Source organism: Palaemon carinicauda, chromosome 19 (assembly GCF_036898095.1).
Source record: "Palaemon carinicauda isolate YSFRI2023 chromosome 19, ASM3689809v2, whole genome shotgun sequence".
Classification (NCBI taxonomy): Eukaryota; Metazoa; Arthropoda; class Malacostraca; order Decapoda; family Palaemonidae; genus Palaemon; species Palaemon carinicauda.
This window is the reverse complement of record NC_090743.1, coordinates 127461291-127489268: the sequence shown is the minus strand read 5'-3', so window position 1 is coordinate 127489268 and position 27978 is coordinate 127461291. Positions and strand designations below refer to the sequence as shown.

General features: G+C 35.3%; 1 protein-coding gene across 1 annotated transcript; it reads right to left on the bottom strand.

The window, feature by feature from the left end:
* Positions 1-935: 935 nt before the first annotated feature.
* On the bottom strand, positions 936-27978 carry LOC137658850 (uncharacterized). Its single transcript, XM_068393952.1, has 32 exons — positions 27841-27978; positions 21301-21413; positions 20864-21071; positions 20617-20717; positions 20392-20505; positions 20175-20301; positions 19974-20089; positions 19639-19853; positions 19125-19236; positions 16894-17118; positions 16463-16564; positions 15650-15727; positions 15425-15544; positions 15189-15320; positions 12756-12924; positions 12496-12664; positions 11499-11749; positions 9767-11383; positions 8414-8647; positions 7914-8230; positions 7751-7834; positions 7424-7630; positions 7178-7331; positions 6929-7089; positions 6542-6649; positions 6323-6460; positions 6047-6202; positions 5864-5956; positions 5611-5764; positions 3947-4161; positions 3134-3293; positions 936-1290 (listed from the first exon to the last, which is right to left on the bottom strand). Exons 2-32 carry the CDS (start codon positions 21403-21405, stop codon positions 1049-1051), a joined length of 6384 nt encoding a protein of 2127 aa, XP_068250053.1. The 5' UTR covers positions 21406-21413; positions 27841-27978; the 3' UTR covers positions 936-1048.

Below are 27978 nucleotides of genomic sequence, written 5' to 3'. Positions count from 1 at the left end.
AAGACTTTGGTCTGCAAATGCAGAGCTAAATTAGTCCTTTCAAGATATGACCAAAAACTTAGATCATTGAGTTTAGCAGTTACCTGTATGGAGTACTATGATCACTGCAATAAAGTAGCTTATGTATTATTGTTTAATAGGCTGACCTGTCTTCACTCTGCTTCAAGTAAGAGTATTCTCACTGGGAGAGCTGTATTATAAATGAAATCTGCCATATTGGGAGGAGCCAAGCACACAAATTGACCAGTCAACTTAATTGTAGATACTTTTTTTTTTTGTTCTGACTGGATAAGAGCATAAGCCACTAAGTGCAATGAGTGAAGACAAACAAAATTATAAAAAACATAGCAATCATACTCACATACCAGTCTTGGAAACTTCAAAGTGTGAAAGCTAAATATCATTATTCTTAAGTAGTTTTTCTGGCTCTCAGCAGAGGAAATAAAAGGGAAACCATCCTGCTTAGCCTTCTTACAACTTTGTCTTTCTCCCATTGAGAGGATAGCCAAACCCTTCAAAATCACAAGTAGAAAAGGATGTGGTCTACCTCCACTCTGCTCATGTCAGTGACAAAAAGGTGACTTTCAAGGACACCATGTTCTCATACCAATTTGAGATAGATTTGTTCACCAACTCACACCTGAAGAGAGCACAAGGCTTTTAGCAGTGGTTGTGGAACAAAACTACTGCAACTATTACCAAGAGCAAATTGATAAAAGTCACGCAGATGCAGTCATTCCTACCGAGCGAGATAACAGGCAACCTACACCAGCTGAGCAACCCCATTTAGATAGAGGATTTATACTCTCATTGGAACAAAAGTGTTAAGAGACCAAGTTTGAGAATTTATTCTACCAGTCAAGTCACTTATAGCTTACCATAAATTTTATAGTTATTCAAGACCTAATGTGAAAGGTATAGATTGATGAAACAAGAAAAGCTTAGTCTTTATTTATGTATATAAATAATCTCTGATCAGTACCATCATACCCAAGCTTTCACACTTAAAAATGAAATTGACTAGCTTTTAAATTTTTTCATAGTGCTTTTAGATTAAAACTATAGGTTTTAACACTGGTCTCCTAAAATCCTCAATAACGCAGGAGTTTTCAATCTTAGGAACAGTGGAACCCCTCATTTTAAGTTTATATATCAATGCGCTTCGGTCACGTCTACCAAATATCAAGTAATTGTCAGAGATTTGTGGAAAGCGGCTATTTCCTGAACTGAAGTGCTGTATCCATGTTGTACCTGGCACCACCATTTGCGTCCACAATGAGAAGGTTTCGCCTGCAATAAAAAAGATATTTTAATATGCGTATTTTAAGGAAATAAAGGTTTAAATTTAATTAACAAAAGAAACTTGCAACTACTAAATTATACACAACTATTAATAAGCAGTCAATGTGTAAAGCTATTTAAACTACATTAAAATTTTAGACAAATTTAGATACTGTACTGCATCAAACAGGCCAATGCTACAATAAAGTCTACCAAACCACAAACTAAACATTCAGCAGTTGAGAAAAAATACTATGATTTTTAACGACTAAGCACTGAAAAAACTGGGTAAAAATTAAGTTTGCCTTTCATGTTATTGTAACTACAATAATATGTTTCAAAGTTTAATAAGCCACGGAGACCTTATGGTCCTGAATTTGATTAGAAGATTCCATTACAAAGCTATTAGTTTGATTTACTATCTTCTAGTCTAAAGCAAAAGCTAAACAGACAAAAAAAACTACTTAAATATTTACCCTTGCACCATCTATCACCGTATAAAAACTTTGCTATTTTCTCCTAGCCTAAACTAAAAAGAGCCTGCTCTGAAGATATACATTAATGGAATTTCTCTAGTATTAACTAGTGTTTCAAGAGAATATTCATACTGTAAGGAGAGATTTATTCAAAGGAGTACCGTAGCAAATCCACATCAAAGAGTAAGTTTTCCCTAATTATTGCCATCTCCTTCAGCAAGATAGTTTGGTACAGCCATCCAGTAAAAAATAAGATTAGTTTCCTCTTGGAAGAAAGCAGTCTTTAATAAACCCTTGCAACAAACTAGGGGTCAGAGCATAGATTAATTTAGACATGTCCACCAAATTCAAAAACAGTTAGCAAACTTCCGCGAACCAAATAACTACAAAACCATTAGTGCAGGATTAACACCAGCACAGTGTCTCCATCTCCAAGGCTAATAGCAAGTGTACCAGAGGAACTGGTGAAACTGCTAAGTTGTGAAAGGCCACTGCCACTAGGAGGATTAACATCAAAACTTTATTAAGTAACAGGTCGCAGAAATTCCGAATTGTTTGCCATGGGTGGCTTAATGGAGGTGCCAGAAAAACTTTTTTTTAAAGTAAAAACACCGGTCAGAAGAGTATCTGCATGGTCATCCGCTTAAGTGATAAACTTTCTGCTAATAACACTAATTTCCTAAAACTAATTTAAATTATGTGCGAGAATCAAGAGACTCGAGAGTGTCAGCACACAAGAGAATATGCAAGCGCGTCTTAAGCATAAGAGATGATAAAGTGGTAGTCATATCCACCATTATTACTACTTTTGGCAGGTTATATGGAATGTGGAATTTAAACTTTCCCAGCATTGAAAATTCAACTGTCATCAACTTCCAGCAGAGTCCATTTGGACTGGATCCAGACATTGTTCAAATATTTAAGAATCTACTTTATGCTAGCATAGCTTTTATCCTACCAAGGTATTCGGGATGCAGCTTTTATCCTGGATAGGATTAAAGTGGTAAAGGTGTAAGAGTTTTTTTATTTACTTCAGGAAAATAGAAAATGTGGTCCCATTAAAAGTTGTGTAAATTTCCGAATACATTGAATAGGGAACATTACCTAACACCTGACCTAGCCTAGTAGTTCCAAGGTCACAGACCTACCAGGGGACAAACTCCTAGGACCCCCTACCAGGCCAAGTAGTTCCCAGGTCACAGACCTACCAGGGGCCAAACCCCCAGGACCCCTTACCAGGTAACAGACATTGCCTAGGGCTACCCTGGACCCCCTACTCAAAATCACACTAACAAACCGGTGCATATCTTTTAAAGTCGCAAAAATTATAAATATCTCTGAAGCTTAGGTTTCAAGAAAAAAACTTATTGACTCACCAAAGAAGTTGTATATAACCGGGAATTGGCCTTCCTGGGTAACCGCTACGTAAACCGCTTCACAAGCTTCATTGCCGACAAAGAACACAGTCAGTTCTCCAGGTGTATTCAGTATTGTTGAATCAAGCCAGACTAAGTTTCCATAATCTATTTCATAGGCCTGTTTTAAAATGAAAAGATTAAACAAGGTGCTTTAGAGATATAAAAGTTAATGAAAAAAAATTCCAAACTTTAAACTCATTCTCTGCAACCAAATCTTTAAAATCCAATCTACAACATACTTTATAATCATGTCATCTGCTCCCCAGGTATATCACTACCAATTTTGGCATTTCTCTCCCCCCCCTTTGTTTGCTTTATTTAGGTATAAGAATCTCCCATGATATTTTCACAGTTGCTCCAGCTACACAATACTCTTGTCTTCAGCCTACTTTCCTTCTTGCCAACTGGCCATCCACTCTAGTAGTAATAGAATTGGCCGGTCAAACAAATCTATCTCTCAATTCCAATCTACATAATACTAAGATCAAAGACTTTCAAAAATATATCTCCAAATCTTTCAATAGTTTAGTAAATCTTCACTAGCTACATAGTTTAAGAGTTTTTTGCCATTTAAGATCAAATGGCCCACCCTTCCAAATGTTCAAATATTCTAAAAAGCCCAACAGCACATTAGCTTCCGTTCTATTGCTCATTAAAAATTCCACTTTAATTTTCTAATCCATAGTTTCTTCCCATCATCCTCAGATGTTGGCATCCATGAAGAGACTGGAACTGAATAAAATAAAATATCAAAGTTAAAAAAAAACTTACTCTCAACTCGTAGATAGGACCAAGAGGATTTTCTACAGTCACAATTATAAATAAGACCACTTGGCTGTGGATTTTCAGCAATACTGCATCATCTATGGCAATCCCCAGTCTAAGAGTTTGCCTTACTACTCCTCCAACCCATACTTCACCAATTCCTCCGTTACTTCGGAAAATTACAGAATATCCTTTCTTGTCCAGGGCTTGCACAGAAATTTCTGTAAAAAAGAAAAAGTAAAAACTTAAAGCAACTTCAAATAGCACTGCATATTGCTGTGTACAGTAAATTCCATTGCCCCTTAACATTATCTAACCTCAGGGAGTGATTAATCCCTTCACTGGTTCAACCAGAAACCTTGTCTATACACAAATAGAAAAACTCATGGCAAAGCATTGACAACACTCATGGTAATATTGTAGTTACTATGAATACAAGGAAAAGAATTATACCATGAACTTTCAACTTTGAATGGTTGATCCCTAGGTCAGTGAGGATATAGTCAGATTTATATCTAATAAGGATTAACATACATGGCCTTAAAGACATTCTCACTTAAAAAGATTAGAAAGAGTTTTTATAAATTTGTTTAAAGTTTACGCACAAAGTCAATGTAGTTAGAGACATTACATTTAGTTAAACTTAAATTTACCCATAAGCTTCAGTACTGTATGCAATATATCGCCAGTCTGAAATATATAAGTTTAATTGCAGTTTATTATAAATTAAATCCATTCCATTGGAGAAATGGACTGTAGACTCACTACAGAACCTTTGAGAAAGGTTGATGAATAGGATGGAAGAAGGCAACTTCTGCATGAATGAAAAGTACATTAAGTTATATGAAAAAGAATAGTTCAATAACAACTAATACAAAATTATAGAAGCGAGGAATTGGAGTTAATTCTTGTGAATGTTAAGGTTTTAGTATCTAGCGAATGTGGGTATAAAATGGAACGGTAGTGTTGTGCTGGATGGGTCTATAGTTAGACATTTAATGAAAGTTACTGCTGTGAAGGATCCAAGATGTGGTCTACTATGGTCTATTAACATGAGCAGGCCCAAGAACAATTGAGTAGCTCTAGTATCAAACTCGATAAAAAGCATGAATTACGTACACTGATTATTTATGGAATTTACCCAATTGGAGCTATTATGTCATTCAAAGGTGGCAAGATTAAGTGGATATATTTTAAATCTCAATTTAAATTAAGGCATTAAATAAACATGGTAATTAAAACTTTAACATTGCTGTATCATTGTTACAGAACATTAACCAATTAGTAGGTAACTAATATTGTATATCTATAAGCAATACTGTATAGCTATTATTACTGTGTAGCTCCAGATACTACATACGGCATTTGCCACCTACCTCACAATTGCCCTACTGTAGTGCTTTTTTCTTTTAGTTAATTTTTATTCAAACTAACTTGCCCAGATCATTCAGAAAAGTTAAAGTACCTAAAACTTAATTCTTGGATTGAAATAAAGTTGCTATATAGTTTACAATGCTTTCACAAACCCTTAGTAAAAGCCACTACACACCAAGTACTGCAACTTAAAAGATCTAGTTTCTTGAGCTTACGTTAAGACTTCTAGTACCTTAAGCTTACACCTACAAAGTAGTGATTTTAAACAAAACTGATAAAAAACAGTTTTCACTAACCAAATGCTCCAGAACGAGAAGCTTCCCTCCAGTAGGATTGGGTCAAATCGTACACGTATGTTATTGTATAAGATGCAGAATGCAAACTTAAACTCCGCTTGCCAGCAACAATTTCTTTTGAAACAGTCTCTGCAGGGGACAGAATCTGCACTCTCTGAAAATAGGGGACAATAATATTGGAATAAGAATGTGCATGTATGCTAAATATTAAGTTTTAGATACACCTACATTCTTGGATAGATTTTTTTCTCACCTGGATACTGTTTTCAAAGACTTCCCACAATGATGAGGTTTGGTCGCTACATTGGTTGTTCGTGGGAGAACCGGCAGCTGCTATGAATATCCTCTGTAAAAAAAAAAAAAAAATTAAGAAAAAAATCTGTCAACCTGTTAAGAGAAATCTACAAGACTTAAATTTAAATCTCTCTGGACTTACCGCGTCTTCGGTTACTATATGCACCCAATCGTGTACGTAGCCAGTTTCGGACAGAGACTGGTAGAAGTTTAGTGTGTGTGTAACATTGTTCCAGAGGTACACTTCTGCATAACACTGGTTCTCATAGCTTAAAACAAGGAATGTCTGCCCATATGCCTGCAAATATAAACAGCAATCACTAAAAATGAATTTCCACCAAATATCTCTAACACATTACTAGCACAAACATACAAATGACATTCTCAGCCACCCTCAAAAGTAAAAATTTAAACTTACATTAAACGAGATGGAAGAGTGCCTTATCTCCGGGAAAAATTCTGAGTAAACAAAATCAAAGCAGTCTCCTTCATAAAGAGAGTCTTCCAGTTGGTCATACAAACTCACAATAGAATTACACATACTAGTATAATCCTCCTGAAATCAGAACACAGAACATTAATGGATTATCAAAGAAATTATGTCATATCAGAATAGAAAACTTAGGGGTCAACCTACTTTTATCTCTGCTGTAGAACTACCAAATCCTGACAGTGTTAGTGCTGTGAAGTTGTATAAACTTCCAATTTCCAGTCCATCTACCCTTCCAGAAACGACCAAACCGAGCTGCAACAGTAAATGTTTCCACTTTCAATTTATCAACTTTCCAGTTCCAATTAGTCACTTTACTTTGGAAAATTCATATCTTAATAGATTAATCTTACAACTACCATATAGTGTACATTGTATACCATATAGTGTACAATTCTAAAATGTCAAAAATTAATTCAATGTCAATCCTTAGTAGTCATTGATTTAACAGAACTCTTAATAGACTTCTTGACCTATGTAATTGCACCATTGATACACTGTAAAACTTAAAGAATATTGACATACAGTACCTACCTCAAACGTAACAAGTTGTGTAAATGATAGTCTACCAATAACTATTGAGGAACTATCCTTGAACATAGCATTGTTGTACAGCGCTGCTAAATTAAGGCCATTTATCAAGTAAGACGAAGAACTTAATGATGAAGTCACAGCAGAGTTAAGTCTCACAAAACCTGAAAAATTTAATGTTTAGTTCATTGCACAATAGATTACAGTAATTCTTCCACTAAAACTATACCAAAGACTTAAAATCCCACTTACCACTTAACTCTCCTCCATCAGATAAGTTAAGTACTTCAGAGCGCAGTTTTATCTTCACTTCTCTGCCAGTTTTTCCAGTTACTTCAATATTTCCAAGTACTTTGGTTGTCCCTTTTATAACTGTTGTTCCAGTAATTGTCTGACCATCAATTGCCTTAAAAAAGTAAAGTGCAAGATTAAAAGCTTCAGTTTGGAAGATTACACTTATTAACCAAAAAATCCATACAACTTAAAGTAAAGAAATACCTGCATAGTTAATTCCTTCAGATCTGGCAAGTATACACCATTAACCGAGCCACCAACTTCAACGAAAGAGGAGGAAACTGTTGCTATATTAGAGTTCACAAGTACAGACTGCTCAGTTGTTAGCGTCAAGTAGTCTCTAAGGAGGCTTCTTCCATTTAAAAAGGCTGCTATCACATTTCCTTCAACTACCAAACTCTCCTCAAATATCTATTAAAAAACAAATGGAGCTTAAAAAGGTTTAAAGTCTTAAGAATTAAACTTCAGAAAGTTTCAAGCATTCAGAAAGTTTTAAGCACTCAAAAAAATTTATATTACTGTAGATCTTACCAATTCACTTTGCAAGTTCTCTTGGCCAGTAATGTAAACTGCATCCCGAAGTAATGCACGGTAGTCTATACGGTCTATAACACCCTGTTGAGAAAAATTTATTTTGCTAAATGCATATACTGTAAACTTTAAAGCTAAAGTCACAACCAACTTCAGTACTTACTTCTACCAAGAGATTCTCAGCAGTTGTCCAAGGAGCACTCAAGATCCCGTTTATTGTCATGGGTCTGATGACAACTTTGTCAGTACTACGCAATATGACGTTGTTCAAAAACTCTCCCAGATTGACATCATTGAGACTCGACACAGTCAGACTAGTAAATTGTGTAGAGGCTGTGAAGGATTTCTTTCCAGTTACAAACACCGCACCGTCTCTTACTCTGACTGCATCGGATAACAACGCCAAGAGATTTCTTCCATTAAATTCTCCATTTATTACTAGCTCAGACACTTTGACGTTCCCATTGAAATTGATAGATCCTGAAAATTAGGAAGGAAATTTAAACAGTGAAATTCTATAGTAGACCTCAAAAGTATAGTCTATTAGTTCAGTACTGAGCAGCCATATTACCTTATCTATTTTTTTATTCGTGACCAGATTTATCAAATTCCTCAAAAGTACAAATCATCAATTATTAGTTCACCAATGAGCAGCCATATTACCGTATCTCGATTGCGTATTCGTGACCAGGTTTATCAAATTCCTTAGGTCAATATCTCTAAATCTTCCTGTCAAATGAACATTTTTCTTCACTACAATGTTCTCAAAGTGGTAATCGGCACTTGTTTGTTGGTCCGTATTCAGGGTGAAAAGTCTGCGCGACAGATCTACACCATTTGTCGTTTCTGAATTTATATTACCCTTCACATTGAAGCCATTCAGGAACAGTTTATTACCTGCAAAATTGTATATTTTAAGTTTAGTGCAAGAAATTAAGATGCCTTAAAGATAGAAATTCCTTAACCACTAGGTTAAAAGTAACCACTATCCAATTAGTAATGTTCTGATTAGTAAGGAATTTTGTTCTAGCAGCAAATCAAAGAATTTACTCTCCATTGTAGATAAAGGTGTTCTTTTTTGCCATAAAACAATCATAAAAAGGCAAGACTGAGCTCACGTTTTGGACTAAGTCAGTCTTTCTTCAATATCTGGTTCTTAAGATTTTCTGCCCCATGAATTTTACAGACCAAGTATAAATACGAAATTGAAGCAAGACTGACTTAGTCCATAACGTGAGCTCAGTCTTTCCTTTTTATGATTGTTTTATGGCAAAAAGCACACCTTTATCTACAGAATTCCTGGCAAAACAAATATTCCATCCATTTTCAAATTCAGAGAAAAAGTCTCTCCCGCAGAAGAGGGTTTTTAATAAATCTACAAATTCTTTCCAGTTCCTTGGTAGGTAGTTATTTTTATAAAGAAAACAGCTAATTTTCAAATTAGGCCAAGAAACAGAAATTTTAATTTCCTAATAGTAAAATAGAAAATTATTGCACTTAAGAGAACTTTCCCAATTTCTTTAACCCATCACCATATTAACTTTGCTCTGTAGATAAATGATAAAATACTTTAAACTTAATTGGTTAAAATAAAAAATCTAAGATTAGAGATTGTGGTTTGTCCATTATCTATCTAGGTTTTATAAGAAAATAACTTTCAAAGACTTTAAAAGAATTAAATTTAGAATGCATAACTACACTACTTTCAGATTGGTTAAAAGATTGTTATCTTTAACACTTGACAATTTCTCTCATCTGCTCAAATGTTAATTAAACGGGAGCCCTCGCCCAAACAATTAAATAATTAAATTTAGAGTTTCAAAGTAAATAATTAAAACTAAAAATAAAGTCTAAAAATGACATTATTTGAAAATGCATATTATGTATGATGGCCAGTCTTATGGCCAAGAGAATGAGCTCTAAATATATGAGAATCTTCTAAGTTTTAATAATCTAAAAGTTTTAAGTTTTGACCTTTTTAGATATAAAGTTCACTAAAACGTGAGTAAAGCTTACCAGCAACAACTTGATAGCCATTGAAGTTGATGTAGACTGCATCATCCCTCAAAGTCGCAAGATTGACACCATTCACAAGCCCATTCACGTTGATACTTCCCCTTACTTCCATATCCGCAAAATAAATTTCCCCAACAAACTGTCCATCCTTAGACAATTTTGCTGCTCTTGAAAAGAGGTCATGCAGGCTTATTCCATTTGCACCTCTTCTATTAAGGGTATCAATGGCTCCACTTGATACAATATTATTAATAATGACTGGACCACTTATTGTAGAGTTCCTGCTATCTGTAACTATATTATTCTCTATCTCTTGAATGCTAATCCCATTTATGCTGTCAACCATTAAGTTTCCAACTACGCTAACAGGACCATCAATGACCAGTGTTCCAGTATGGGCTACACTGGTTTTCAGAGAGAGCCTTCTAGCAGCCAAGTCTGATAAATTAATTCCATTGAGAGAAAAGCCATTCAGTTTGATGTTTTTTACCATCAAATCGCCAAAGGCCGCAGAATTAAAGATCTGTTCAGCAATGAAGGTTTGATCAGTGTTCTTTGTCATTACATTACTGAAGTCTACGCTAGAAAGTTTGCCAGAGAGGCCTAATGCACTTATGAAAACAGAGTTGGTAAACACTTTTTTACCAATCACCACTTGACCATCTTTATTAAGTTCCAGCGCAGAGCTTAGGAAATCTGCCATGTTAACACCATCTACGAATACTGAAGTAGCACTGTTTAAATAAACATATTGCACAAAGGTTTTAAGGCCACCTATTAAATGGTTCTTGGTGGTTGTGATTAAGGAATCAATGTCCTCCCCATTCAAAGAGCCCTTTATTTGAACATTTCTACCCGAAAGCCTGGAAAGGAACCTCTTGATACCGAACACAGTTATTGAAGAATCGTCATAAAGAAGTTCAGAAGAAAAAGCAGAGAAATCAACACCATTAACCAAACCACTGTATAGGAGTCTTTGGGCAGTGACAGGCCCGACAAAAACTACATCAAACACCCAAGGGTTTGAAGTAGGTAACTGTGAAAGGCCTCTACTTATTTCTGCAAGATTCACACCATCTAATAGGTTTGATCTGATCTCTAAGTTTTGTCTAATGTCAACCCCCTGACCAAAAACTATTTCAGAGATTATCTGACTTGTGGATTTGGTGATCAGCTTCCCTGGACTTATCCCATCTACATTACCTTGAGGTCCAAAATTCAAAATATCAAACTTTACATTACTGAAGCGTTTTTGTCCGCCAAATACAATAGGAGTATTGCTCTTCCTTACTGGATAGTCGAAGCTTCTATCATTTAATTTACCATCAAGCCTGACATTTCTTACCACTACTCTTCCTCCAACAGTGAGCCTGCCCTTCACAACAGAATCTTTATTTTTAAAAACTGCATTATTAAGGAAACTACTAATTCTAATACCCATTATCTCCGATACATCTAATGAAGAAATTAATATTTCCCTATTAACGGCTAAAGATCCAGTCACTTCCCCACCAGTTAATAGTAAGGCATCTTGGAATAATGATGCAAGATTGACACTGTTTATCAAATCCGATAGGAACAGATTTTCAACCTCAATAGACTGGATTATTACATGACCTGAAAATTGTAAAACCGAATTAAATATTTATTAAAGAGATTATAAGAATGCAAAGCATAACTATTTCAAGAATAGAATTTAATCAAAAGACTAAAAGAATAAGATTTTTCTTACCAAGAGAAGCCAAGTCATTAATCTTTACAGCCTTTGTGATATCTATCCCAGCAATTAGAGCCCCGGGCCTTAGTAATATTTCCTTGGCAAAGAATATAGAGGAGTAAATTGCGCCTTCAATATCCTGATCTCCTCTCTCCACAACCAAGTCTCCCACAGGAATATCATCCAAGAAGTTTAAGTTTAGTTCCCCAACAACGATTCCATTGACAAATTTCTTCGAGCCACTAACAATCACGTCGTTTCTCAACCTGTAATATATTTGAAGATAAGAGTACTAAAGCAAAGTTCCTTGTAGTTAAGTAATTGCTCAACTTTCGTTAATTACATAGATGCGCTAGCCTACCAATGTTTATTAGGTAAACCATAATTAAATTTATACGACAAAAAATGTTTGACACCGAAAAATGTGAAAACTGATTCCGCGAAGTAAAATCTATATCGGCTCTTCACAGATTAGACAAGGGCAGCTCTCTCACCATCCCCCCCTTTTAACACCATTACAGATATTAAATTATCCTCCTAACCTTTCAAAGTCTCAAAATACTTCACTACCTTCAATGTCTTACCCCTCAAATAGTTTCCCCCTCTCCCTCCCTTTTAAACCCATCTCTCCAAATTCCACAGCTCCGTCAGCCTACCCCTAACAAGCTTTAGGTCTAAAGCTAAGGTAATCAGCCAATATACAGAACACAACAACAGATTAGTAAACTTTGGATTATAATATTTTTTGGATGGCTTGAAAGTGTTCTAGGAAAAAATAAACTTCAAAGGACTTATATTCTCAACTAGTTTTTCATTGGCACGGTGCCAGAGTACCATTGATAAAATTTAAAAGTAGAATTACATACAAATTGTGCACTTAATCACTGTCTTTCTCGAAGAACTATCTTTGGTTCGTTTCTCCATGCATGAAGACTTATACGATCTAGGCGAGCACCAACTAATAATTATTTAAAATGCAAAGTTATGAGCTTGGTTTTTTATTACAACGTACCTTACAAGGTTCCTCAGGTTATTATCCAGTCCTGTGACAGACCCATCCCTGTCCAAAGGATTACTAACCGCCACGTTGTTCGTAATCAAGGTTTGAAGATCCAGCCTCGGGTTTATTATCGTTAAAGTTCCACCAATCTGACTACCACTGACTTGACCATTGATCGCATCTAAATTCAAATAAAGTAGATAATCAGGTTATGAAACCATTTTATAATCATTTAAAGTTATACCAATCACTGAAGAAAAACTTTTACTCACCGCCAAGTTTCTTCTCGAAGTCCTCCAGGCGATTTATAATACCATCCACCCTATTCCTTGAACTGTTGAACCTGTTCAGGTATTCGGTATAATCATTAAGGTTAGAGCCACCAATGTCCACTCCAGGAAACGAGAACGTGTTCGCAACCAACACGTTAGTTACTAGTGTCTGGGGAAAAAAATTTGTCGACTTAGATTTCTACTTAACATGGCTAGTAAATGCTAATGATGACACTACATGGCTAGTAAATCCTAATTATGAATTGCAAATTTAAGGATCCAATGTTTTAACCTAACTAGGGACAATATCCCAAAGTTAAATTTTTGCCTTCTGAAGAATATGTATAGTCAATTTTGTCATTTATTTGCAAGCAGCTGTACACAAACTATTGTATTAATTTTGACTAGACTTTTACTGGGTATCAATCAAGCATTTTCTAAGTTGCAGCATTGAACTAGTAGTACTTATTATTATTATTGCAATGCATTTCGTTTGTGAACACCCTTGGGCAAATACTACTGAACCAATTTTCAAACAACACTTTGGGGATACTAATAGTTTGACCAAGGACAAATCACTCCAACCACATTCTCATACATTACTCTCTATACCAACTCTACACATGTGCATATGGGGTTCCAGTTGTAGATTCAGTCAGGAAGATATCCATTAACTTATTTCTTTCCACTTGCCATCTCTTACCTTGATTTATACTCTTACTTGCTCTTCATGGCTTAGTCCACATCCCCCCCAAAACTCATGATCACTTCACATTCTCACAAACACTCCCACAACCATCATATCCCAGCTCTGTATCTAAGCACTTTCACCCAACATTGCTCATCAAAGTCCTTATCTGTTTTCCACCCTACACAGCTGGAGTCACTACCTGTTGTCATCACAATGCCACTACGTTCTCTTCGTGCTGCCTCTTGGCATCCTCTAACCAGTACACAAAACCTCTTGCCTGGGATGTGAAGTGGTACACTGCCAACAGATAGTGAAATTTGCCTCACGATCTCTTCAATGGGTTTCGAATCTGGCAGTTTCACTCTTACTGCTCCTCTGATGGTTGCTAGCCCATCTGACAAGGTTTGGATATCCTGAACAGGAGTAACTCTTCATATCCCAATCTTGGCAACATACTTTAATTCTCAATGACATAAGGTCTCCCTTAAGAACCATCAGATATTCTACCTTTCTTACGTCTAGCACACAAGATGTTCAGTCTGGACCAGAGTTTATTTAAGTGTTCCTGCAGAGGGAGAGGTAGTAGATGAAGTGCAGTCTGTTCAAAGTTACAGTACAGTAATTTCAGATGTGTGACTGCAGCTCTCTCCAAATTACTCCCACCTGTCAATTCTAGAGAGACAAGCTGCTTCTGTAATGCATTACCCATGGCAGTCATCAGTTTGTTTCCACAGGTGGACAGACATAACAGCCTTTGAAAACTTATCTGCTAATCTTCACTTGTGATGCCAGGGTATTTAGTCTTGCATGGAAGAGACCTCTAACCCTATATGGGGTGAAAGATCAATCTCCCATAGACATGGTGCTGTAATGAAACGGCACCTTAGCTGTTTTGTCTATAAGCTTCTTTGGCTCCCCCGACCAGACATTTACTCAGGTTAGTGGATCTGCTATGCTCTACATGACTTTGGAGAGACTAATTCAAGGTTCCAATGCCTTTTAATGCCGTCACAATCAAAGCCTAAACGTCAAACTGTACCAGAACCGAACGACTTTCTTCAATTACATGGAGAGGATTATCTAGTCAATCCTTTATTTTCTAGGTTTTTTTTAGTAGTAACAATTCTTCACACTATGGTATAAGCAAGATGCGTGGCTTCAAGTAACTCCTTGACTGATTCTCCATGCTTTCAAAGTGGATACAGATTACCATTCAGCCGAGTACTGTGGCAGTGTGTTTTAAGCGCCAAGCTGTGCAGTACCAAATCCAATGCATAGCACCCTTCAACACTACCCAATTCATGGTACTTTATAAAGGCAAAACTTATTCCTTAATCAAATTAGTCTGACCATTTAGCATCCTGCATAGTTCTGCCTACTTCCAACACTACCAGTCTAAACTACTAGTATTGCACCACACTAGCGCTGATTCCTTCTTTAGCATTAAATATCCCCTTTAGAGGTTTGAGTCTCTACTCTCCCAACTGCCTTCCTGCCCCTTACCATTGACCTCTCCAAACCCTATACTCCAATTTCACACTGCTCTTTACGTAGCTACAAGCAATTATGTTACCCTGCAATGGGGTAGAAGATCTACTAATGTTCCACAGAAAAATCTTACTCAGGGTAAGAAGAAAATTTCAGGTCTCTCACTTCCCTAGCAGTAAAATTGATAAGTTTTAGTTTGGCTAAAAATATCAAAATAACTTGCATGCATAAGGTTACAACTAACTAAATCTTACCTGAGAAACCATTAGGGACTGTGTAATGGTTATATTAGCATTTATATTTTGGAGATTAGAGGTCAAATCTACACTATTCCGCAGCTTTTCCTCAGCAGCACTCTTAATTGCTGATTGAAGTCTGTACTCATCCTGCAAAATTTTAAATATTAAAAATCATACTACCGATTCCTAGTGGTCATATACTCTAAGTCTATACAATCTACTCTTCACTTCTATACAGCTTATGAACTTACATTGAACTTGTTAATAGTGTTTTCAACAATCAGATTTTCCTGCCACCTGAAGTCTTCAACTTCTTCCAGGTGGGTAACCAAGTTGAATAAAACGGGTCTACTTGGACCAGGTAGCAGCAACTGCAATAAAAAATGAATATAAATATGAAAAGTTCAATGATATTTGCCCATGGAAAAAACAAATTTTCAATCAATACCAAAAACTAAAATGTACACTATACAGACCCTTATTCCACTTTCTTGAGAGTATCCAAAGCTCAAATGCCATAGTGTATCCTCAAACTGCAAGTTGTATACTTTCACCTGGAAAAAGAAATGGTCAAAGTTTTTTAAGATTATCTGAAAAGCAATCTGGCACCTTTCTAATCCTTGAGTTACCACCAATAAGATTTTGCATTCAAATTCCATTCTAGCCCACTTAAGAGTTGCAAACCAACTAGAACATACCTGCGTTAATCATAGATTGCAGAGGGAGAAAATTTTAAAATTAATAAAAAAAAAAAAGCTTGTGCAAGAATGAGAATTTGTGGAAGGGGGGGGGGTTCACCTTACAACATCAAAAATTCCTTGAATGCTAAATCAAGACTCCTACATACGCCAATAAAATTTACGAGACTAGGGAATTTTCGTGGATCTATCGCGTCAACCTTTTAGTTTAAAAGTAAAGATATTCATGTATTGCATTCTTCCTTTTGATCTAGTTTACTTTACTTTTATACCCACCATGGGTATGAAAATTTATATTTTGGCTCTGAAAGCCAGACTAATCCAAACCGTGCAACTACAGGTCATTAAATGCGAAAAGTTATTAGTTAATTATAAGTTGTAGCTTTCACTCTGCCAAGTTCCTTTGGGAAATTTATGGATTGAAAATTTCTTATTTTTCCTGCTTCTAAAAGTTCAGTAGAAGTACTGCACCTAGTTTTTCCTAGATTATCGACTAGGAAAACATCCCACCCAAGATCTTTTGTACAACCTAGCTATAGATCGAACGTAAATGTAACAAAGTATTTCTGAAACCAAGAAACCAAGACTTACCTTACGGAGGATGTTGGGAACAACTGTCCTGTCAAATGTATAGATCAGTAATCTAGCACCAGATCCAGCGAGCAGGACCACCTCATTTCGACATGAAAGCCACTGGAAAACAAAACATTCTAATAAATAGGTTGACATGGAAAGTATTCTTACTAATTTCGCAAATTATAATTATACACAAGTTCCAGCTAAGCTAAAACCCTACTTGCAAGCAAGAGGCTATAAGCCCAAGGGCCCTAACAGGAAAAAATAGCCAAGGGAGGAAAAGAAATTAACTAAAAGATTAAAAATAAAAATTTTAAAAACAATAACAGATTATATATACTGTAAACAAAAAGTTAAAAGAAACACCATGGAATAGCATGGCCAAGTGCACTTTGGCAAGAGAACCAATATAGAAACACTATTACAAGGAAAATATATGGTCTTACATTTATAGCCAGCAAGTTTTTAAATTCCCGTATATCCTCGTCAACATTAATAGAAGTAAGGCTGTTGTAATAAAGGCCATTTTGAATATAAATTCTAATGGATGTTCTTGAGACCAAGTAGAGGTAATTTTCAAATCCAGTAGCAAATGTACCCCAGGCTATTACTGGACCGAGTAAACTTAATCTCTGAATCCTCAAGAACTTGAACTCTCGCCATAGGTCCTCCTGGGTTAAAGAAAAAAGGAAAAATCTGTTAACAGATAAAAATTTAACCAAGCTATGATCTAAATATAGTTAGAACCCAATTTATCCCAACCCGAAATAAAAACTAGACACTTATCTAACAGATACTCAAGTAGGAATGTAAAGTACATTTCTAGATAGGACTTAAGCAACACTGTCCAGTACATCATAATGAAAACTTAAGTTATAACAGTAGAACCTTAGACAAGCGTTTGATATAACCTAGTAGTTTCATAAACTAAATCCAGGATCATTGATATCTGTCAGTATCTTGAGTAGTAGTTTCATAAACAAAATCCAGGATCATTGATATCTGTCAGTATCTTGAGTAGTACTACATAGTATTTATTTACGCCAAATTAAAAATATAAAGGTTCATGGAACAGAACTCATTCTTGCATTTAGTGTATTTTTTATATGTAAATTTTAATGTATCATGTATTGAACTGCTCCCCATATTAATGTTCCACCAACTAAGTTTGAAGAGTATTCTAGAGATTTAATAGCACTAGATAGTAGTATTGATGTATCCTTAATTAATAATCGAAATAGAAGACATTACCGCGTCTATTTTTGTTAATATTTTTTTAGCGTCATGAAAAATACACAACAGAATGGCTAGGTTTAGCCACATTTATAAATCTGTAATTGCATATAAAAATCAGACTATACATCGTTTAAGCGAGATCGGCGTTACTCTACGGACAAGAGTCTGTGTGACCATGAAAATCTCCCAATAGATATAGAAGATTTGAGACCAAAGCCCTCAGAATATTTAGAGTTGAATGGAAAGACAGTATAAGAAATTAAACAAAGATTACCAGAGTGCCACATGTGGATGAAATCATGATGAGGGGTAGATATTTGGGCATGCTCTTCACACTCCAAGAAAGAAGAGTTGATCAAACCTTCAGCTGGGCTCCACAAGGCATTAGAAGAGTTTAAAGACCCAGACCTACATGGCCGAGAACTATGAAGTGCGAAGTGGGATATTATGAATGGAGAAGTACTTAATTAAAAGCTCAGGATACACCCTTAGCATCAATACGAGTAGGAGAAGATTATTATGCATATATTAAACTAATACCCCTATTTGATGTTTACCACACTTCACACCACCACCTCATTATGTGGCCTTCAGTTTTGTGAAAGATTAATTATTGGAAGAGGAGTTAATAAAAAAGATAACTACTAAGGATACTTAGGCTGTACTATAAATCAGGAGGGATGATTTGAGGCCAATTTTGAGAATTGGATAAAAGCAGCATGGGGAAAGTGAAGGGAGGTAGGAAGTTATGCGATAAGAAAATGGCAATCAAAGTAAAATTAAAGATCTATAGCAAAGACCAGTGTTGATTTATGGTTCAGAAACTATCTTTAGGACAAAGCTGAAGAAAAGGTAGAGAGAACATAAAGGTAGATTATGGGAGTATCATCACAGTTTGATAGATAGGAAAACAAAGAAGGATGGTGGTTGTAAAGATTAGAGAGATTAGAGTGTCAACTGATATGGTGTGGGCAAGTGTTGAGGATGGATGGTGGAGAGGGAGTGAAGGTGGCTAGGGAGGAACCTGTAAAGGGGATAAGATCAAGGGGGAGGCAGCATTAGAGAAAATGAAGGCTTATATGAAGAGGTTTAGTGGAAGAAGATGGCTTTGATCAAAAGGCATTGAAAAGGACTCTTCGGGCAACAGACCCCTAATAAAGGGATAGCTGTAGCTGTAGAGGAGGAGAAGACGAAGGTTGAAAACCTGTCAAGATTTTAATTTATGAACAAGGAAGTTTACCCCATGTAGAAGGAAGATTCTCATTTACTGTATAATAAATTCTAAGATTTATTTTTGGAATCTTTAATCAGGTTTAAGATAAACTTCTCTGGATTAAAAAGTAAACCCAAATCTGTCAAAAGCACAAAGACACCGATTGATTATAATAATTAAGAAAGTAATATCCAGAAAATAATTCTGGATCAGTTAAAAAATTCTTACCTTAAGCTCATAAACTTGAAGTCTGTCACCATCAAGAACAGTTATCATTAGCCTTCCACCACTCTGGCTTGCTTTCATAGCACTACCTTTTGCTTTCCATATTGTAGACAACCTAAAAAATCAGAAAAACCTTAATTAGTAAGTTTTCAATATTGTACAGCTAGACCACACCTTGCCAACCCCACTGGCCAGACTATCTATCCTGCTAGTTGGATTGGCTTTATGGAATACGGGATACATAACTTGGCACTGACCCTGTGAAGCCATTTAGCACCCAAGTGTAACTGGAGCACTCAGGTAGGTAAAAATCTAGATTAAAACTAAGATTGAATAAAAGTTTCAAGTGAAGTAGATATACTATAGAGCAAGTGCGTACAAGGAACAAAGTTTAAGACCTTGCCCCAAAGACTAAATATTCTTCCCAATTTGGAAAAGCCTAACTCTATAGTTCACCCATTATTATGAATACTGTACATGGTAAAATTATATCTCGAAACTATTTGATTGACCTTACCCAGCTGATATGGCTGTATCAGAGGAACCCACTGATAGTTCATGTAGTTGGTGAATCTGTTGACCTGCTGAAAAGGTGATCAAAAACCTCTTCTTTTTCAAGATGCCATAATGATTGACATAGGATTCCCCATATCCTAAGTGGGTCACTGGATGAACTGAAGTCAGCGTGCTAAGTCCGGTAGCAGAATGTACCACTTGCAGGTCAAGGCGATCCTGCATTTTATATGAAAAAAATTAAAAAGGCAGTTGCAATTTATCACTCATTTTATAGAATAAACACAATTAGAAAAACTAAGTGTGATTTATCACAACCAAAGTTTGAAATTCACTTACAAACTCATAAAAGGATACCACTGTAGCTTTAGCAGTTATTAGTATCTGTTTAAGGCCAACTGTTGGAACTACGTATTCAAAGCCCACTGCAGCATCCAATAACAATTTCTTGGGACCTAAAGAGAAAAAAATATTTTATCTGTATAACCTATTTCATTAGTAATATATTAGAAGAGTTTTGAAGATTTTTAGAAAACATACCGGCTTCAGGACAATTTTGTGTCTCCGTGCCACAAGGAACGCACGAATCTCCGTTGAAACCTAGTGCATACTTGCAGAGACAAGCACCTGGTACACAGCAAGCACAGTTTTCATGGCTTCGACCACTCTGAAAATTCAACAAATTAGTATTCTTCCAATAAGTATTCTTATAATATTCCTTTTATGTATGACATTAAATATAGTTAGATCATCTTACCGGAGGACTAGATCCATCGCAACGACATCCAGTAGTCGTCTTCGTCCATTCATTGCGTACTTTCAAAACTTGAAGAGCACCATCTACCAGTACATACCCAAAGCCATCTTGAGCCTGCAAAAAATTTATGTCAAAGTCAAAAGACAAGTTGAATAACATAATAGATAGAACTTAATTTGCAATAAACTCTTTCCAAATTTCTTAATCTCATTAAAAGTTACAAACCTTGTAAATTGCAGTCAGATTTGCAAGTTGTAGGGGAAATACATCAGTTATTGTTAGACTTCCCACATACCCGATCAACTCCATGCTATCTATAACGATAACTAGAAAAAGAAAACTACTTCAGTATCCCGATTATACATTTCGCATAAATTTAGTTCAGCCAATTTGTATTACTTATCTGCTTCATGAAGATTAATTTCAGGAAATAAAATTAATGTTATTTAATCTATAAAATCCTAATACAAACCTTCCCTGTTCCCAACTCCTGTATCATAAGTATATGAATGGCCAAAACCAGATGTATGAGATGGAAGAACAGCAACAGTGTCATAGGTTTGCCTCTTTATTCTTTCCATTTTGTTTAGATTTTCCTGGTGATTTCTCAGTTGCTCTTTATACATACGAAATACATCTGTCTGGAGGTCTTCTAGTCTCTCGTCAAGTAGGAGATCCAACTGCAAACAATTAAAATGAATTTTTCCAAAACTCATTCCTTAATAGAATGTTAAAATGCCAAGACTTTCATAAATCTATTCTATTGACAAAGCATATTCAACTTAAAAGTACAGTTTAAAACATTAAAATCGCAAAAAATCGCTTTAGATGAGTACCTATAGATTGTCTCAAACATTTCCAATCACCATTTTTTTTTTTTGGGGGGGGGGAAAGGCGCTCAACACTTACCTTTTGGGGGTCCATGCGATAAAGTTCATTAAATCCATCGGTGCTACCCGTGGCTTGCATAAATTGCAGTTGTATAGCAGCTACTAAAGGTAAGAGCCACTTCATGGCTGTGCCTGGAGATAGCAGAAAGTTAATTACTACCAACACAGGTTTGTTACTTAAAGAATAAAAACTTGTGGGAATAACATGAAGCCCACAACTTATGCACTAACAGGAGAGTAATTCAACCATACTAAAGGTTTGAATTAGGTTTAAGATTAAAACATTAAACATTAAATTTAAAAATATTTAATTTGTCAAATTTACAGCAGAAAAGAATTTGATTTAAGAATTTGAGGCTGCAGATTTAAAGTGCAACTGTAAAATCCTGCAGTCGCTATGCAATAGCTCAGAATGTGAAAGGTCAGAATGAAAGAGGTAAGGAAATTTGAACAGGTCTATCAGGTAAAGAGGGAGGGCAACTATGAATGCAATATGGACAAAGCTTGGCATTGGGGCCAAAGGAATACCCCGAGGTGTGCCAACGATTGAGTGCTCCCTTCCGGAGTTCAACCAACGATTGGATTAGATATGTTTAAGGCCAAAGTGGTCAAGCACTATCGACCATTAGTCAAATTTACTAAAATTTACAAGTATGATAGATTTATTCATAAATTCATTCAATCATCACAGCACACTATTAAAGAGCACTTATCAAATTACTACTTTCTAAGTAAAATGGTTTTTATTTGTTTAGGAACAGGTCTAAGTTCCAAAATAAGCTAGTCACATTTTATAAAAGTTTTCAAGAACTCGCCATGTTTTATCGAAAAGTCATCTGCCCGTTATTTATGGTAGAAATTATGGTTAAACAAAGCTAAACCCAACATGACAGAAAACTTAAACCTTTTCCTCCAGGAGTCAAATCTTAGGTTTCCCATCTTTTCGACACTTGCACACACCAAGTTACTCATTTTAACAGAAGAGAAAGGACAGTTCTTATTTTTTTTAAGTCCCAAGGGAACCTATTTCATGTTATTTAAAGTAATTTTAGGACATTTTATTACATCAAAAGATATGTTTAGTATTTTGTTAGGGATAATACCCTCAAGGAAGCATTATAGGGTTCAATAGTTCCCAATATAAGAAAACTGCAATTATTTAAATTACTGAACTGTTATAGTCTATCAAAGTTGATGAAAATGAAATAACCTTTAAGAATTAGAAAAATTTACTATGAAAGGTTTACTATTCAGCTTTCTTAACTTGAAAAATTTAATCTTTATATGAAGAGCCAGGATACCCTAAATATTTAAGCTTCTCATTTAAAGCAAGTTTTCTATCATAATTGTCGCAAGCTTTAAAAAAGCTGAGAGGATAACTAAAGCCTATACTTACAAATTCAAAGATTTTTCTTAGTTTGATTTTAATTGTTTGTATTAAGAGTTTCAGTCCACAGGCCAGGCACTATTTTACAGGCACTATTTTAAGATGCCAATCACCATTATAACACTAATATGATACAAGTACTAAAATACTAAATTTAGATGGATAAGATATTTAAATATTTAGTACTGTATTCCTAGAATATCAGCTGTATATCAAGTACTGTATATTTACAAATCTTTAGCAGCCTAGAAATGTGGGTAAAAATGCGGCCAAATAAACTAGAGGCGTTTGTGACCAAGAAAATCCCTATCATGCTACAAATGAAGATATACGGCACCATATTTATCAATGGTAGGCATTGATCAGTGGCTACTTTCTCTAGTTGACGGTACTGCAGAAGACCTTGCTATGGTATAGTGTATTATGATATGAAACTTACAGGAAGACGCTCCAAAATCAAATAATTTCTTCAGTCTTGGGTAGTGGCATAGCCACTGAACTGTGGTCTTCCACAGTCTTGGGGTAGAGCTAGATCTCTTTCAAGGTAAACTCTGGCACTAATCTCTCTCCCTTTTGTTTTTAATTTTTTTTTCATATTTTATATATGAAGGATTTATTTCGGCGAATAAATATTAGTTTGTGATTGTTCTTTACTTAGTTTATTTCCTAGTTTTATTTCCTTACTGGGCTATTTTTTTCCTCTGACCCCTCTAGTTTATAGCATACTACCTTTAGCTTGATGTTAATAATTATAATTATAATTAATGTAGAAGGGTCTCCTGAGTTTGTGTCTTTAGTGGCAAACTATGATTAACAGTTCGCTGGCCTTTGTGTGTACTTTTGTATTCTGCCACTATGCATGCAGTAGTATAGGTCAAATAATTGTCAGCATTTAAATTACTATTTAGCACTTCAGAGCTGTGGGAAAAGTTCGGCTGTCTCTTCAACAAATACATATAGCTAGAGGAATGGTAACAGTTTTTCTTCTAGTTAATCATATACACGAAGTATTAACACCGATACCCATGGGTAGGCCTATTGCTCTAAAAAAAAATAGAATGACTTTCAAATGCATAAATATAGTCTTAGATTTATAGACTGTAAACCAACTTTAAAACTACAAGAGATCTTATTAGATTTAGTAATTGTTCTGAACATTTCCAAGCACTTAATAACTAGATGCACGGGCTCTGGCTATATTAACTTTTAGAATAGATTTTATTAGTTTTGCGATTAATTACCAATAAGCATTTAAACCAAGATAGTGTCTTTACAATGATATAAGTGTGCGGGACTGGTAAAATAAGCTAAATTTATATCTTTCGCCGGGACCAGCAAAGTAACAAAAACGGTAAAGTTCATTTATAGACCACAACCCTTGTTAATCGGAGCCTAATCTATACTCAAAAAGTATAGCAAGCTGCCATATCCGCTTAATTTAAATTAAAACTATTCCAGCCTACTACGCTTTAGTTCAGTTCAATATAATTTATTTGTCGGAATAAATCTTTAAAATCTTGCCTACTGGAAGTTATCCGAGAGAGCACATTACATTCCCTTCAGAAAGTTGTTCATGCTTTCAGCCACATTGATTGTAATGCCAGAGTTTTTTTTCTAATTTTAGACTTAAATCAACAGAAAGACTAGTAATTGCACTTTTTGGTATTTGTCAAAATATTTTACGAACTCTGCGCGGTCTTAAAATGAATGTGCTTCATACACTTAAATTAATGGCATCTTCAGTTGCTTTTGTTTTAACAAATCTTTCTAAGACTTTAAGTAAAAAAATCAACCAATTATTACTGTATTTGCGGAACACTAAGAGGATTGCCCTGTCAGATATAACAGGATGTCATAGATTTTTCAAAGTTCGGAACCTGTACGTGTAACATGAATGCTACTGGGATAATAGTATTAGAACACACTAAACAAGCAGAAATTTAAGAACCAGTCACAAAGTTTGAAGCTAACGTGGTTTAACTTTTTTAGTAAGATGTATTAATAGATATTTAGACCAGTTTCTCCAGCATACCAACCAAGACAAAGCGGCCCCGATACTCTACAATAGGCTCCCACGAGACATCCGAATATTTTAAGAAATTGAGGCTTTCAAGAGGAAACTATTCTGAGAGCGTTTTGACAGTGATTATCAAACTGTAAGCGAACAATAAGAATGCCTCTAGTGTAATTTTAAACGATTCCGAATGAACATAAAACAGTAGTGTTCCTGTAGCGAGACCTGTTCCCCGGCTGTACAATAAGAGATAAGCAGCCCTTAAAATTTAAATCTGAATTATACCCAAGTTCCTAAATGAAAGGTTATTTGAAGTTTAATCTTTTATTGAGAGACCATCTGCTCATAGTTTAAGAATATTTTCTACTAGAAGTAAAAGAGTGTTTAATAATGTCAATATCTAACCCATACTTCGCCCAAATGGTTAGCTCATGTATAATACAAAGTTTTAGTACGGGTTTCGTCGTACATTTAATAATAGATTGTGTTTTTATAAAATCAGTGGCCGATTTACTATTTCCAAACTACTGCTTTTGACTTTAATCACAATGAATTCAACCAATCAATGAACCGCCGCTGAAAGGCATTGCTAGAACCTATCACTAAAATAAATTTCTGTAGAAAAAAATAACCGTTGGATTAGTGGAATGTCAACACTTGCCGCCACTTCCAAAAGCGTCAATCAAAATTGGCTTTCCGAACACCAAATATGAAGTCTAGCTTTTTAACACCCCCCCCCCTTAAATAAGCAGAAACTATGGTCCTAAATTCATATGGTGACCAGCTTAACATGCTGAGAGGGGTACTATATATTTTTAAGAACTAAAAACTATTTTAGCTCCTGTATTGCAAGGGATTTCACTGTGCGATAAGATCAGAAAAAACTTAAGTAACGTAAGCTAAGTTTTCTCTTGTAAATATTAGTTTATCAAACTATCCGATTTGTGCAAATTATAGTATAGTAATAAACGGTCTAGAGCTAAGTTGAATAAGCTTCCATGCCTTTACGGTAATTCTTCAGAAACTGCATCAATTTAAAATAAATTTTTCATTTTACCGTTTATTTCTAATGAATCCGTTTAGATTCCTTGAGGAAACTTTATATTAAACCCGCTTTTCACCCTGGAAACTTCAGGGAGTTTAGAACGGGGAAGTAGCAAAAATAACAAGTCAAATGCATAAGAATTCTAGTTTGGAAAACCACATGGTCGGTGTAAGTGGATGGAAGATTTACAAAAGTCTTTATGATTTTTGCTCAGCTATGGTTAGCTACGCGATCGAAATTAATCTTAAAATAAAGCCCCATAGCCAGGTGTCTTCGATTTCGGGATATTTTGCATTAACACGAGCAAAATTAGCTATATTCTAAATTTTACACATCACCGAAATGCATGAAATTACATAATTATAGTAAGTCTTTTGAGTGATTTAATTATGCTGAAACTGAAGGAGAGGGAAAATTGGCAGGTTTGTAGAACAGGGAATTTAATTCTTTTGAGTGATTTAATTATGCTGAAACTGAAGGAGAGGGAAAATTGGCAGGTTTGTAGAACAGGGAATTTAATTCTTTTGAGTGATTTAATTATGCTGAAACTGAAGGAGAGGGAAAATTGGCAGGTTTGTAGAACAGGGAATTTGTGCTAAAAGTATTTGGAAGCTCCATCATACAATTTGTTACACAACACAGGCGACGCTTATGCTTAAGAATTAGATTATGTGAGCATGTTAAATCACTACTATTACACTAGACAAAATATGAAATGCGTAGCAACTCAATTTGCACTGAAAACAACGAGTAGGATTACACAGTTTCTACAGATTTTACTTCCATTTGAGAATGGGATTGTACTCAAACTGGAACTGTGAGGGGGGAAACTCCGCCAGTTTTTGAACCGGGAATTTGTGCATAAGTACTTATAAGTCATACATGTTGCTCTAGAACACTAGAAATGCTTTTACTTAAATTAAGTCTGAGCATGTTCAATCAGTGCTTCTATACCACTTAATTATGAAATTCGTAGTAACAAATGCAAAATTTTAAGAGGAAAATCAAAAGTCAAATTAACGCCAGAAGCCACATCAATAAGATGAGATGGCGGTTTTAAGTTTTAAAAAGTATTCAATCAAACAAGGATACTAGCGAACACAAGTCAAGTAGCTATTACTCCGCTGAAATCCTAGCAGAACATATCTTAAAATACCCAGCAAGACTTATCCTAAAATAGTTTAAGTTGGTTATGAAACCCATTACGCCCACCCCCTTGAAATACACCATCACAAGTCATAATTAGATCACAAGTCTGCCATTAATCTGCAATTCGTTGAACTACTTGCGTTCGCGTAAACAAGTATGGAAAAGGGCTCATTAAAGTTAAGCTTGTCCGAGTGGAAACGACTCTCCCAACTACGGGGATATACTGTAGGTAAAAACTTGAAAGATCATTTAATTCCACCTTTCGAATAATTACTATTTATAATGGCTCTTCACGTTCTTTCCTTGTAGGTGATAATTTTAATAGTATACAATGCGGCATGCTTCTGAAAACTTAACTTAAAGGGGTTTCTTCAACACTGAATCTATGTTAACCTAAAAAAAACCCGCCTTAAAAAGTGCAAAATTGAATAGCATACAATTACACCATAATTTAATTGCAAAATTAGACAAATCGAGCAGTCAAATGACCGACCCAATACAAATCTATCAAGTGTTGAAGCCGCCTCAAGTACATGCACCTTAATACAGGACCTGGGCACAAGTCTTGATTATTTAACAGCAGATCGCCCAGTGAAAATTTATAGATTAAAAGCAACGTATAACTTTCTCACAAAGGCGGTACTAAAATTGTTCACCCCACAAAGATTTAGATCAATTGGCATAAAGTATATGATAGTACATGAATGTAAACATAAAAACACCGTTAATACCAAGGGGTTACTTGTGGAAACAAAATAGAGAATATTTTCTTCAATAGTTAAATTACCATACCACAAGCAAGTATAACTGAAAAGTTCTCAGGTAACTGGTCTAAAAAGCAATTATATCAATAATATACACCTTATTCAAGATGAACGAAACCAATACTTCACAAGACAATAAATACAGAATAGCACATCTAAATCTCGCTTTACATCTAAGATTTGCAAACGAGTCAACCTACCTTTCTTTGCGACAGTTCAGGCGCAAACAATTTCTCTCAAAAGAAAAACACCAGCAGTACAACACACAAGGAGAACTAGACTGTTCTTCGACAGCCAATGAACTGAAGTAACTCATTTCTTTAGGGTTCGTCTATAAC

Coding starts and splice junctions, on each gene's coding strand:
- LOC137658850 (XM_068393952.1), bottom strand. CDS start 21,405: ATGAAGTGGCTCTTACCTTTAGTAGCTGCTATACAACTGCAATTTATG. Junction 20,090..20,174: donor ACAAAATTGTCCTGAAGCCG/GTATGTTTTCTA, acceptor TTTTCTCTTTAG/GTCCCAAGAAATTGTTATTG. Junction 11,384..11,498: donor TAATGACTTGGCTTCTCTTG/GTAAGAAAAATC, acceptor TACAATTTTCAG/GTCATGTAATAATCCAGTCT.